The sequence below is a fragment of the Hemitrygon akajei genome, chromosome 6 (genome assembly GCF_048418815.1).
Source record: "Hemitrygon akajei chromosome 6, sHemAka1.3, whole genome shotgun sequence".
NCBI lineage: Eukaryota > Metazoa > Chordata > Chondrichthyes > Myliobatiformes > Dasyatidae > Hemitrygon > Hemitrygon akajei.
Window position 1 is genome coordinate 185,645,544 of NC_133129.1, and position 14,729 is coordinate 185,660,272.

Sequence of the window (14,729 nt, forward strand, 5' to 3'; positions counted from 1 at the left end):
GTGTGGAGTTTGCATGTTCTCCCTGTGACCACATAGGCTTTATCGGGGTGCTCTTGCTTCCTCCCACATCCCAACAATGTGCAGGCTAAACTACAGCACAGAAACAGGCCCTTGGCCCCATCTAGTCCATGCCAGCCTATTATTCTGCCTGGTCCCTTAGACCCGTACCCGGACCGAAGTCCTCAATACCCCTCCCATCCACTTACCTATCCAAATAACCCTTAAGTGTTGAAATTGAATTTGCATCCACCAGTTCCCCAGCAGCTCGTTCCACACTCTCACCACCCTCTTAGTGAAGAAATTCCCTCTCAGGTTCCCCTTAAATATTTTGCCTTTCACCCTTAACCCTTAACCTGAAGGGGCCCATTAGCTAATTTAATTTAAACATAGAAAACAGAACAGTAGAACAAAGTGCAGGCCATTTCACCCACAACGTTCTGCTGACCTTTTAACCTACTCCAAGATCAATCTAACTCTCCCCTCCTACATAGCCCTCCGTTTTCTATCATCCACGTGCCTGTCTACAAGTCTCTTAAATGTCCCTAATGTATCTGTCTCTACCACTCCCCCCAGGCAGAGTGTTCCACACAATGACCACTCTCTGTGTAAAAAAACCTGCCTCCAACATCCTGCTATTCTTTCCTCCATTCACCTCAAAGTTATGTGCCTTCGTATTAGCATCTCCGTCCTGGGGAGTAAAGTCTCTGGCTTTTCACACGATCTATGCCACTTATCATCTTGTACAGCTTTATCAAGTCACTGCTCATTCTCCTTCACCCCAAAGAGAAAAGCCCTAGCTTGGTCAACATATCTTCATAAGACATGTTCTCCAATCCTGGTAAATTTCCTCAGCACCCTTTCTAAGGATTCCACATCCTATAATGAAGATGACCAGAACTGAACACAAGTGTGGTCTAACCAGAGTTTTTTTGAGCTGCAACACTACCTCGTGGCTCTGGAACTCAATCCCGTGACTAACGAAGGCCAACGCACCGTACCTGGTGAAGGGAAGGTGAAGTGGTTGCAGGGTGGGATAGAGGGGGATGGTTGGAAGCCAGATCATGGTGGGGCACGGCACAGACAATGAATTCTCGTTCTCACTTTCAGTCCTCAACCTCGCTCTGGGTTAACGCCGAACAACGCGAAGCCCAGGAGAGGCTCCTGGAAACCGTGGCTGTCCTCCAGCGCCTGGCCATCAGGCTTTCGGGACGGGCTGAGATGGTGGGGGCAGTCCGACAGGTGAGTAACTCCCAGAGGCCAAGAATATCATCTTCCCAACCTATCACCTTCCAGCTTCCCACTTCATTATCCTCCCCACCCACACACCTTTCCCTCACCTGGTCTCACCTTTCACCTTCCAGCTTGTCCTCCTTCCCCTCCCCAATCTTCTTACTCTGGCTTCTTCCCTCCTCTTTTCCAGTCCTGGTGAAGGGTCCCAGCCCGAAACATCAACTGTTTGTTCTCCTCCACAGATGCTGCCTGACTTGTTCACTTCCTCCAGAACTCTGTGTATGGTGCACAAAGTAAAGTGGAACAGTTACAGAGAGAGTGCAGTTAAGGCAGACAGCAAGGTGCAAGGTCATAGCGAGGCGGATTATGAAGTCAAGTCCATCTTATCGTATGGGGGAGAACACTGTTAACAATAGAGCCTGGTGGAACGTGCTTTCAGGTTGTTGTATCTTCTGCCCTTTGGGAGGAGGGGAGGAGAGAGAATGTCCAGGGTGGGAGGGGTCTTTGATCACGCTGGCTGCTTTACTGAGACAGTGAGAGTGTAGAGAGAGTCCATGGAGGGGAGGCTGGTTTCCGTGATGTGCTGAGCTGTGTCCACACTCTCTGCGGTCACGGGCAGAATGTCTGAGGTGGGGGGTGGGAGGGGTCTTTGATCATGCTGGCTGCTTTACTGAGGCAGTGAGAGTGTAGAGAGAGTCCATGGAGGGGAGGCTGGTTTCTGTGAGGTGCTGAGCTGTGTCCACACTCTCTGCCGTTTCCTGTGGTCGCAGGCAGAGCAGTAGCCGTACTGAGCGGTGATGCATCCCGATAGGGTGTGTTCACAATACAGACCTTTCTTCACAAGGTGCTGTGCTGAGTTTTTAACCTGCTCTCAGATCTATCTAACCCTTCCCTCCCACAGAGCCCTCCATTCTGCTGTCACCTGCATGCCTGTGTAAGAGTCTCTGAAATGCCTGCTGTGTGTTTTCCGTGTGCTGTAGGAGAAGCGAATGTCCAAGGCCACCGAGGTGATGATGCAGTACGTGGAGAACTTGAAGCGCATGTACGAGAAGGACCACGCCGAGCTCACCGAGTTCAAGAAGTTGGCCAACCAGAACTCGAACCGGAATTACAGTCCATACGGAGACAGCAGCGGTAGGGATACACGCCATTCCCGCGGTGGGCTGGGGAGGGTGACCCGCGGGCAAGGTTGTGAAGGTGGTCGGTTCTGCCTCCAACCCACGGGGTGGCTGGGTTACCCACTCTCTGGCAATCCCCAATGGAGTGACGGGGGCACAGGTCGAGGGCAACCCCCATGATGGTCACAAACGACTGTGTACCCTACAGTGATCCTTGAGATGGGTGTAGAGTCATCCCAGTGGTAAAAATCAGCCAAATATCAGTGTTGGTCCTGTCATTATCCCAGTTTGCCCTGTTGTTCCCACTATTCTTCCTGAAGAAGCACGCACAGAAAGCTGCAGGAACTCAGCAGGTCAGGCAGCATCTAAGGAAAGAAATAAACAGTTGATGTTTCAGGCTGAGACCCATCACCAGATTCCTCCTTCCCTTTCTCCCACGGCCCACTCTCCTCTCCTATCAGATCCCTTCTTCTCCAGCCCTTTGCCTTTTCCACCTATCACCTCCCAGCTTCTTAATTCATCTCCCTCTCCCCCTTACTTCATGTCCTTCTGGCTTGACATCCTCCCCATTCCCCCATGTTCCTACTTTGCTTTTTCCTCCCTGAGAAGGGTCTCAGTCCAAAACGTTGATTATTTATTCCTCTCCATAGATGCTGCCTGACCTGCTAGGCTCCTCCAGAATTCTGTGTGTGTTGCTCTGGATTTCCAGCATCTGCAGAATCTCCTGTCAATCCTGATGCTCTCTGAATGTCTGTGCCAGGTTCACCCCTGCTGTTAACTTTATCATTGTTCAGTTTATTCGAAGTGTTAACTCTGTGTGAGTCACAGTTTTATCACAGCGTTTTTGCTCTCTCCTTAACCCTCTGCCCTGTTGTCTTTTACGGCCCTGCTGTGTGAAACTGACTCCGATCATCGACCCTGATCATCACTCCCTCACTGATCTCCCATCCATGGCTGCCTGAAGCTATGGCTCTCCACCAGCAGGGGGCAGGATTGACCCACCAGCCCTGACATCAGATGTTTGGCATGTTATGTTGAAATTGAGGCCTAATTTGGAGTATTGTGTACAGTTTTGGTCACCCTACAGGAAAGATGTAAACAAGATTGAAAGAGTGCAGAGAAAATTACAAGGATGTTGCCGGGACTTTAAAAGCTGAGATATAGGGAAAAATTGAATATTCCCTAGAATTATTCTCTTGAATGAAGAAAATTAAGGGGAGATTTGATAGAAGTATACAAAATTATGAGGGATATTGATAGGGTAATTGCAAGCAGATACTGACCCCTCTGTGACCCCCAGCCCCAGACATAAACCCTCTATAACCCTGGCCCCTGACACTGACCTCTTCATGACCCCAGTCCCAGACACTGACTCTGACCTCTGTCCTGCACTGATTGGGGTTTTTATCTTGGGGATTGTGATGTTTGCCATCACACTGCGGGTGGACCCTGCCTAGAGAGTCAAACAGCCCAGAAACAGGCCCTTCAGCCCATCTCACCCATGCCAATCATAACTTCCATCTAAACTAGTTCCGTTTGACTGTGATTGGCCCGTATCCCTCTCAACGTTTCCTATCCATGTACCTGTCCAAGGGTCTTTTAAACATTGTAATTTTCCCCAGCTCAACCATTTCAAGACTGATAGGGTGGTTGTTCACAGTCTAGGGGAGGCTAAAGCTAGAGGGCACAGCTTGAGAGTGTGGGTGGACATGAAGAGCAGGCTGGTGGTTATGTGGAATGAGCTGCCACTAGATTTTGGCGTTGTAAAGCCTCACACTGATTGTTATGTTACCATGCCATGCTGTGGTAGTAAGTGATGTGAAGATCAGAAGATGGTGAGGAGAGAATTGTTTGACAGCTTTGTCTAGCAGAAGCCAAAAGGGGGAGTGTGGTTTTCAAGGTCTCGGTGTGAACGGATCGAGAGGTTGAGGGGGCACCTCATGGCCACACTGTGCTCCGAGAGAACAAAGCTCAAGGTAGATATGTTATCAAAGTACATACTATATGTCACCATATACAACCCTGAGATCCATTTTCTTGCTGGCATTCACAGTAAATACAAAGAAACACAATGGAATTAATAAAAAACTACACACAACAAAGATGGACAAAGAACCAGTGTGCAAAAGACAACAAATTGTGCAAATACAAAAAGAAAAACAATAAATAATCATTCATTCTTAAGTATAAATTGTTAAATTGTGCAAATAAATATAAATAATACTGAGAACATATGTTGTACAATCCTTAAAAATGAGTCTGTAGGTTGTGGAATCATTTCCGAGTTGTGAATGAAGTTATCCACACTGCTTCAGGTGCCTCTTATCTCATCCTCCTGCCACCCCACCAAGGACAGGGTTCCCCTTGTCCTCACCTCCTACCCACCTGCCTCCCACATCCAGCACATAATTCTCCATAACTTCTGCAACCTCCTGTGGGATCCCACCGTCAAGCACATCTTTCCCTCCCCTACCCCCCCCCCTCACTTTCTGCTTTCCTCAGGGATTGCTCCCTACGCGATTCCCTTCTCCACTCCTCCCTCCCCACTGATTTCACTCCTGGTACTTATCCTTCCAAGCAGAACAAGTGCTGCACCTGCCCCTACACCTCCTCCATCACTACTATTCAGGGCCCCAAACAGCCCTTCCAGGTGAGGTGACATTTCACCTGTAAGGCTGTATCCAGTGCTCCCGGTGTGACCTGCTGTACATCGGTGAGACCCAGCATAGATTGGGAGATTACTCCATCCGCCAGAAAAAGCGGAATCTCCCAGAAGCCACCCATTTCAATTCTACTTCCCATCCCCATTCCAATATGTTAATCCATGGTTCCCTCTACTGTCGTGATGAGGCCACACTCAGGTTGGAGGAGCAACACCTTATATATCATCTGGGTAGCCTCCAACCTGAAGACATAAACATCAGTTTCTCAAACTTTCAGTAATTCCCTCCCCCCTGCTGCCTTCACCATTCACTGTTCCTGTTACCCTCTCTCATCTTACCTCCTTAGACAGAGGATTGGAAAGCTTTTAAAAACCTACAAAAAGCAACTAAAAGAATCATTAAGAGGGAAAGATGAAATATGAAAACAAGCTAACAAACTATATCAAGGAAGACAGAAATTTTTTTTTCAAGTAAATAAAAAATAAAAGAGAGATTAGAGTGGATATAGGGCCACTAGAAAATGAGGCCAGAGAAATAATAACGGGGAACAAGGAGATGACAGATGAACTAAATGAGTATCTTGTATTAGTCTTCACTATGGAAGACACTAGCAGTGTGCCAGATGTTGAAGGGTGTGAGGGAAGAGAAATGAGCGCAGTTACTATTACAAGGGAGAATGTGTTCAAAAAGCTGAAAGACCTAAAGGTACATAGGTCACCCGGACCAGTAGGGTTCTGAAAGAGGAGGCATTAGTAATGATCTTTCAAGAATCGTTGGACTCTGGCATGATTCCAGAGGACTGGAAAATTACAATAGTCACTCTGCTATTTAAGAAAGGAGGGAGGCAGCAGAAAGGAAATTATAGACCAGTTAGCCTGACCTCAGTGGTTGGGAAGATGTTGGAATCAATTGTTAAGGATGAGGTGATGGAGTACTTGATGACACAGGACAAGATAGGACAAAGTCAGCATGGTTTCCTTAAAGGAAAATCTTGCCTGATGAATCTGTTGGAATCCTTTGAGGAGATTACAAATAGGATAGATAAAGGGGATGCAGTGAATGGTATGTATTTGGACTTTCAGGAGACCTTTAACAAGGTGCCACACATGAGGCTGCTTACCTAGTTAAGAGCCCAGGGGATTATGGGAAAATTACTAACATGATTAGAGCATTGGCTGATTGGTAGGAGGCAGCAAATGGGAATAAAAGGATCATTTTCTGGTTGACTGCCAGTGACTAGTGGTGTTTCGCAAGGGTCAGTGTTGGGACTACGTCTTTTTATGCTGTATATAAATGATTTAAATGATGGAATAGATGGCTTTATTGCCAAGTTTGCAGATGAAATCAAGATTGGTGGGGGGACAGGTAGTGTTGAGGAAACAGATAGGCTGCAGAAAGACAGATTAGGAGAATGGGCAAGAAAGTGGCAAATGAAATATAATGTTGGAAAATGCACGGTCATGCATTTTTGGTAATAGAAATAAATGTGCAGACTATTTTCAAAATGGGGAGAAAATGAAAAAGTCTGTGATGCAGAGGGACTTGGGAGTCCTTGTGCAGAACACCCTAAAGGTTAACTTGCAGGTTGAGTTGTTGGTAAGGAAGGCAAATGCAATGTTAGCATTCATTGCAAGAGGTCTAGAATACAAGAACAAGGATGTGATGCTGAGGCTTTATAACGCACTGGTGAGGCCTCACCTTGAGTATTGTGAACAGTTTTGGGCTCCTCATCTAAGAAAAGATGTGCTGGCATTGGAGAAGGGTTCACAAGGATGATTCTGGGAATGAAAGAGTTTTGCGAGGAACATTTGATGGCTTTGAGTCTATACTCACTGGAATTCAGAAGGATGAAGAGGGATCTCATTGAAACCTTTTGAATGTTGAAAGGCCTAGACAGAGTAGGTGTGGAAAGGATGTTTCCCATGTTGGGAAAGTCTAGGACATGAGGGCACAGCCTCAGAACAGAGGGGTGTCTGGTTAAAACAGAGATACAGAGACATTTCTTTAGCCAGAGGGGGGTGAATTTGTTACCACAGGCAGCTGTGGAGGCCTGGTCATTGGATGTAGTTAAGGCAGAGCTTGATAGGCTCTTGATTGGCCCTGGCTTCAAATGTTATGGGGAGAAGGTCAGGGAGTGAGGAGAAGGAGGGTAAATAAGGATCAGCCATGATTGAATGGTAGAGCAGACTTGATGGGCCAAATGGCCTAATTCTACTCCTACGTCTTATGGTCTTATGTTTCCTCGTGTCCATAGATGTTGCATGGCCTGCTGAATTCCTCTAGCATTTTGTGCGTGTTGTTTTCAACTTCCAACATCTGCAGAATTTCTCCTGTTTGTGTATTTATCATTGCTTTTAACTAACATCTTTTTTGCCTTTCATTTTCATGTTTTTATAATTTTTTATTTGTACTTTTATACCATTGTAAAGCACTTGGCACTACGTTGTCTGTATGAAAAGTGCTCTGTAAATAAGTTGTTATTATTACCTTTTGTTTCAGATGATGGTGTTCCTCGGACAGCCCGCTCCATGTCCCTCACGCTTGGGAAGGTAAGGGCCAGCGATAGGAATCTAAATGCTTTTCGAGCCTGTCACTGTTTCACCGAACAATTAAACAGGCAGACCTAGCTCTGCAGCCGCCAAACCTTAAGACATAAGAGCAGAATGAGACCATTCAGCCCATCGGGTCTGCTCCACCATTCCATCATGGCTGGTTTATTACCCATTCTCCAGCCTTCTTTCCGTAGCCTTTGTCACCCTTACTAATCAAGAACCTATCAGCCTCTACCTTACCGTGAGTGCCACAGTAACAGCTAGCACAATGCCTTTGCAGCGCGGGGTGTCGGAGTTCAGAGTTTAATTCTAATGTAATCTGTAAGGAATCTGTACAGCCTCCCCACAGTCCAAAGACATGCTACCGGTTAGTAGGTTGATCAGTCATTGTGAATTGTCCTGTGATTAGGCTAGGGTGGGTTGCTGAGCTGTGGAGCTCAAAGAGCCAGAAAAGCCTGTTTCACACTGTATCTCAATTAATAAATGACCAATAAATATACCGATGACCTGGCCTCCATAGTCGTCTGTGGCAATGAATTCTACAGATTCACTACCCTCTGGCTAGAGAAATTCCTCCTTATCTCTGTTCTAAATGAGCATCCCTCTATTTCAAAGCTGTCTCTGGTCCTAGACGCCCCCACTATAGGAAACATCCTCTCTATATCCAATCTATCTAGGTCTTTCAATATTCGATAGGTTTTAATGAGATCCCCTATCATTCCTCTAAACCCCAAACGAGTATAGGCTCAGAGCCATCAAAAGCTGCTCATACATTAATCCTTTTATTCCTGGGATAATTCTCATAAACCTCCTCTGGACCCTCTCCAATGCCAGCACATCCTTTCTTAGATAAGGGGCCCAAAACTGCTCACAATACTCCAAGTGAGGCCTCACCAGTGCTTTATAAAGTCTCAACATTACATCCTTGCTTTTATATCCTAGTCCTCTCGAAACAGATGCTAACCTCGCATTTGCCATCTAAATCCTGCACGTTTGAATTTTCAAACTTTGAGTTTTGAATTTCCTCCGTATTTAGAAATCAGTCTATGACTTTATCCCCTCTGGCAAGCTGCCTCCAGACCCATATGGCGTCTCAGCTAATGAATTCTCCTAGCTTCATGCACAGAGCTTGATATTATTATTAACTGTGTGGTTGATACAGAGGGGGTGTAATTGCTTGTGGGTTTTGAGGTTTGCCAGATTTTCACTGGGAAAGGTCTCCTCCACCAAACACTGGGCTTTACGTTGACTTGAATCTCAGTGATGTACGTTGAACCGCTGTGTTGCATTCTGATGTTTTTGATCCAAGGTTCTTTTGGAAATCAGGAAAGAGACTCTAAACTTGTTGCTTCATGATGGTTTTATTAAGCGTTGATCGAACATAGAGAAATTGAAACAGACAGTGAACAAAGGGAGGTAGGTGCAAAATGATCTAAGAAAATGGTGTCCAGTGTGGAGCGGTTTTTTATACCCATAGATAAGGAAAATTCCATAAACATGGAGAGGAGAGTTAACCAATGATTCAAATAATGCTGAACATAGAAGCTTCCAGAGCTTTCCAGAATTATACTTGACAAGGTCCCTCATGAGGGACTCATCCAGAAAGTCATGAGGCATGGGATTAGTGGAACCTTGGCTGTTTGGATAAAAAATTGGCTTAAAGGAAGAAAGCAGAGGGCAGGTGTGGAAGGAAACTATTCTGCCTGAAGGTCGGTGACTAGTGGAGTGCCGCTGGGATCTGTCCTGGGACCCCTGCTATTTGTGATTTTTATAAATGACCTGGATGTAGAGGCAGAAGGATGGGTGAGTAAGTTTGTGGATGACACGAAGATTGGAGGAGTTGTGGACAGAGCTGTAGGTTGTTGAAGGTTACAAGAGGATATAGACAGGATGCAGAGTTGGGCAGAAAAATGGCAGATGGAGTTCAATCCGGACAAGTGTGAGGTGATGCATTTTGGAAGGACAAACCAAAAGACTGAGTACAGGATTAATGGTCAGTTACTTAAGAGTGTGGATGAACAAAGGGACCTTGGGGTTCAAATCCATACATCCCTCAAGGTTGCTACACAGGTTGATAGGGTAGTTAAGAAGGCCTATGGAATGCTAGGCTTCATTAACAGGGGGATTGAGTTCAAGAGTAGAAAGGTCATGTTGCAACTCTACAAATCTCTGGTGAGACTGCACTTAGAGTATTGTGTTCATTTCCGGTCATCTCATTATAGGAAGGATGTGGAAGCTATGGAGAGGGGGCAGAGGAGATTTACCAGGATGTTGCTTGGTTTGGAGAACAAGTCATATGAAGCAAGGTTAGCAGAGCTGGGACTTTTCTCTTTGGAGCATAGAAGAATGAGAGGAGACTTGATAGAGGTCTACAAGATTATGAGAGGCATAGATAGGGTGGATAGTCAGTACCTGTTTCCCAGGGCACCAATAGCAAACACCAGAGGGCATATGTACAAAATTAAGAGAGGAAAGTTTAGGGGAGAGATCAGGGGTAAGTTTTTTTACAAGGAGTGTTGTGAGTGTCTGGAATGACTTGCCAGGGACGATGGTGGAGGCTAAAACATTAGGGGTATTTAAGAGCCTCTTGGACAGGCACATGGATGAAAGAAAAATGGAGGGTTATGTGGTAGTGTGGGTTTAGTACTTTTTTTAAGGAATATATGGGTCGGCACAACATGGAGGGCTGAAGGGCCTGTACTGTGCTGTAGTGTTCTATGGTATTACCAGTAGGGGGCAACACTAAATTTGTTGTGACCACTAGGAATCAGTTACTTGTACATATGTAATTACATTAAATACATGAATAATTAATTGTTAAATTGTAAAGGAAGTAACAATTGAACAGTCTAATCTAAAAATTAAACAATGGGATCCAACACTGATGTTGTGTTTTGTTCCGCAGAGCGTGCCACGCCGGAGAGTTAGTGTGGCGGTGCTACCGAAGTTTATCAACTTTCCTGGACAGCCGGGCAGCTCCTCTGCCGTTCCCACCATTGCTCCTGTGGTAGGAGACCAACTTATCTGTAAAACTGATGTGAGAAAATTCATGTTAAAATGCAGAAAGATTCTGGGGGATATTTCTGTTCTGTAAAATAGAGACTCTGCAGATGCTGGAAATCCAGAGCAACACACACAAAATGCTGGAGGAACTCAGCAGGTCAGGCAGCATAAGTTCATAAGACATTGGAACAGAATTAGACCATTGGGCCCATCAAGTCGTCTCCATTATTTTATCATGACTGATCCATTTCCCTTTTAACCCCAGTCTCCTGCCTTTTCCTCATAACTTTTCACGCCCTGATTCAAGAACCTATCAACTTCCACTCTAAGTACACCCAATGACTTGGTCAACCAATGACTTGGTCACCCAACGAATTTCACAGATTCACCAGCCTCTGGCGAAAGAAGTTCCTCTTCATCTCCATTCTAAATGGACATCTCCCTTTTCTGAGGTTGTGCCCTCTGGTCCAAGACTCTCCCTCCACAAGAAACATCTCCATATCTACTCTATCAAGGCCTTTCAACATTTGATAGGACTCAATGAGATCCCAACCACCTCATTTTTTCTAAATGCACATCCTTTTTCAGATAAGAGGCACAAAACTGTTCACACTACTCTAAGTGAGGCCTCACCTGTACTTTATAAAGTCTCAACTTTACATCCTTGCTTTTATATTCCAGTCCTCTCAAAATGAATGCTAACATTGCATTTGCCCTCCTCACCACAGATTCAATCTGCAAATTAACTTTTAGGGAATCCTACATGAAGACTCCCAAATTCCTCTACACCTAAGATTTTTGAATTGTCTCCCAGTTTAGAAAATAGTCCTTCTACCTTTTATTTCTTCCACCAAAGTGCATGGCCATACATTTCCCAACACTTCTTTGCCCATTCTCCTATTCTGTCTGAATGCTTCTGCAGCTTCTCTGCCTCAACACTTTCTGCCCCTCCACCTCTCACAATATCATCTGCAAACCTGGCAACAAAGCCATCAATTCTGTCATCCAAATTATTCTCATAATATAAAAAGAACTGGTTCCACTGTCGACCCCTGATTGCAGCCAGTCAGAAAAGTATCCCTTTATACCCATTTGTAGTCTCTTGCCGGTCAGCCACTGCCTTATCCATCCTGGAGCCTTTCCTGTAATACCATGGACTTGTAACTTGTTAAGCAGCCTCATGTGTGGCAACTTGTCAAAGGCCTTCTGAAAATTCAAGTACACAACATCCACTGACTCTCCTTTGCCTATCCTGCCTGTGTTTTCCTTATGATATCAGTGAAACATACAGTATATATGGAGCTGAATGATTTGTCACATCTACATCGAAACTTTGAGTGAAATGTGTCATTTGCGTCAAACCAAATCAGCAGGAATATTGCTGGGCAGCCTGCAAGAGTTGCTATGGTCCCAGCCCTGACTGACCTAACATGCCGACAGCTTACTAACCTGAACCAATACGTCAGCGGACTGTGGGAGGAATCTGGATTGCCAGAGGAAATCAACACGGTGATGGGGGGGGAATGTATGAACTGCGAGGGTCCGGATGCAGAGCGAGAGGTCTGATGCAGGAATGCATTTGATGAACTGCATGTGTGCCCTCTGCACAAGAAGCCTGTACTGCATTAGCACCCATTTCACAGCGGTTTTCCAACTTCCAACATACCCAGCAGCTCGATGATTCACTCAGCAAATTGCTTCTGCTTCTAAAAAGCTGAAAAACCACAACTGCGGGAATTCTGAAACATGAACAGAAACTGCTGGAAACCCCCAACAGGTCAGGCAGTGTTTGTGCTGAGAAGAGCAGGAGAAGGAAAGAGGGGGGGAAACAGAATTGGAGGGAGAGAAAGAGAGAAGAAGCGAATGAAGACAAGAGAGAGAGTGGTGAGAGAGGAAAGAGGGGGAGGAGAGAAAGGGTGAGGGGACAGAGAGGGAGGGAGAGTGAGTGTGTGAAGGAGAAAGAGAGAGAGAGAGGAAGAAAGAGAGAGAGAAAGAGAAAAGGGAGTGGGCAAATGAGAGAGAGAGAGAGAGAGAGGGAAAGAGGTGATTGAAGGAGGGAGAGAGGGAAGGAGGAGTGTTATTTAGCTTTTTATTTTATTTAGAAGTACCGCATGGTAGTGGACTCTTCCAGCCACCCAATTCCACCCATGTGACTCACTAACCCATAATAACGCAAGAAACAGTCAGAGTATGAACTGAGAAAACGTTGTTGAAATGAAGTATTGAGAAAAGAATTGGAGACAAGGATTTGATGAACTCTGCACTGAAGGGTTGCTGCAGAAAATAAAACCATAGGTTCAGGGTGAAAGGAGAGGGTTTTAAAAGGGGAACTGAGGGGTAAGGGTTTTTACATGGAGAGAGAAACTCTGTACCAGAGGAGGTGGTGGAATTGGATGGCCACTGTGTTTAACAGATATTTAGACACTTCAGTGGTCAAGGGAGTAGATGGATATGGTCCTAATCTGGGCAAATAGGATTGGTGTTGATGAACAGGAAGGTCAGCAAAGGCACGATGGGCCAAACTGCCAGCTTCCGTGTTGTATGACTCCATGACAGGTGGGAGACGGTCTTGACACAGGTCACCAATTCAAGTTTGTTCATTGTCATTTTAACCATACCCATGTATACAACCAAACAGACAATGTTCCCCTGGACCAGGGTGCACCACACAGTACATATAACTCACATATAACTGTACATACATATACCACCAAACAGACAATGTTCCCCCAGACCAGGGTGCACCACACAGTACATATAACTCACATATAACTGTACAGACATATACCACCAAACAAACAACGTTCCCCCGGACCAGGGTGCACCAAACAGTACATATAACTCACATATAACTGTACAGACATATACCACCAAACAAACAACGTTCCCCCGGACCAGGGTGCACAACATGGCATATTTAACTCACACACATAACATATAAAGTAATATTACCACAAATAATAAGGTGCATTTACAACACAAGTCGAAAAGTAAACAGTGAAACACTCATGATGAGACCTGGGTGGTGGCAGAGAGATCTGTAATCTCATGTCCTGGGTGCACACACAATTACCTTAGAGAGGGGGAAAGACTTTATTGTTTGTAACCGTACATGAATATTCATGAATACAGCCAAACAAACAGGGTTACTCCAGAGCACAGTGCCAACAGTCATATATAACACATAACAGTGAATTGGACTTGCAGTATTCCACATTAACAATGTCCAATTGGGTCTTACGATCAATGTTCCCTCTAAGGTGGGCACGCACATGCACACAGCTTTTGCTACTGGCACCCAAAGGAATTTAAGCTGTGCACAACTCTCTACCTCACTGGCATGTTAAGTGTATTTCATGATTGTACACAATCACATTTCCTTTACCAGTTTCTGTTGCTGATGGTATTGACAATGTGGAGTTGGTGACAATTTGTCTAGAGATTTTGGAACTAGCTTATTTATGCTTTTTTTAAGCAATGGGTGTGAAGTGCAAGGGAACTGCTAGTTCATTTAAAGTGGAATGTCTTAATGACTGATTCAAACAACATTAATAATGTGAAAAGATTGAGATTATTACATGCTGCCGTTTAGTCTATGAGAAGTAAGACTCATTGCTGCGTATTATTTTATTCTTTTTAAACAACGAACATCAAAGTGGACTTGGTAGTTTACTATCCTGAGAAACTACTTCCACTTCAAAACTCATGTTGTTGTCACTGTACAGCACAAGATATGAGAAGACGGGGGTGAGAATGGGAGGGAGGAACGGGGCTTGTGATCAGATGGATGTTGGAGTTTGTGAGAGGACGGGGTGAGGACGGGAGGGAGGAATGGGGTTTGTGAGAGGACGGGGTGAGGACGGGAGGGAGGAATGGGGTTTGTGAGAGGACAGGGTGAGGACGGGAGGGAGGAATGGGGTTTGTGAGAGGACGGGGTGAGGACGGGAGGGAGGAATGGGGTTTGTGAGAGGAAAGGGTGAGGATGGGAGGGAGGAATGGGGTTTGTGAGAGGACGGGGTGAGGACGGGAGGGAGGAATGGGGTTTGTGAGAGGACGGGGTGATCACGGGAGGGAGGAATGGGGTTTGTGAGAGGACGGGGTGAGGATGGGAGGGAGGAATGGGGTTTGTGAGAGGACAGGGTGAGGATGGGAGGGAGGAATGG

General features: G+C 45.5%; 1 protein-coding gene across 1 annotated transcript in view; it reads left to right on the forward strand.

Moving 5' to 3' along the window:
* Positions 1–14,729, forward strand: part of mrvi1 (murine retrovirus integration site 1 homolog) — a 253,637-nt gene that overhangs the window by 189,413 nt on the left and 49,495 nt on the right. The window contains exons 18-21 of the mRNA XM_073049956.1: positions 1,108–1,239; positions 2,211–2,364; positions 7,511–7,560; positions 10,469–10,600. Of these exons, the coding sequence (XP_072906057.1) occupies positions 1,108–1,239; positions 2,211–2,364; positions 7,511–7,560; positions 10,469–10,600 (468 nt within the window). The remainder of the gene's footprint in view (positions 1–1,107; positions 1,240–2,210; positions 2,365–7,510; positions 7,561–10,468; positions 10,601–14,729) is intronic.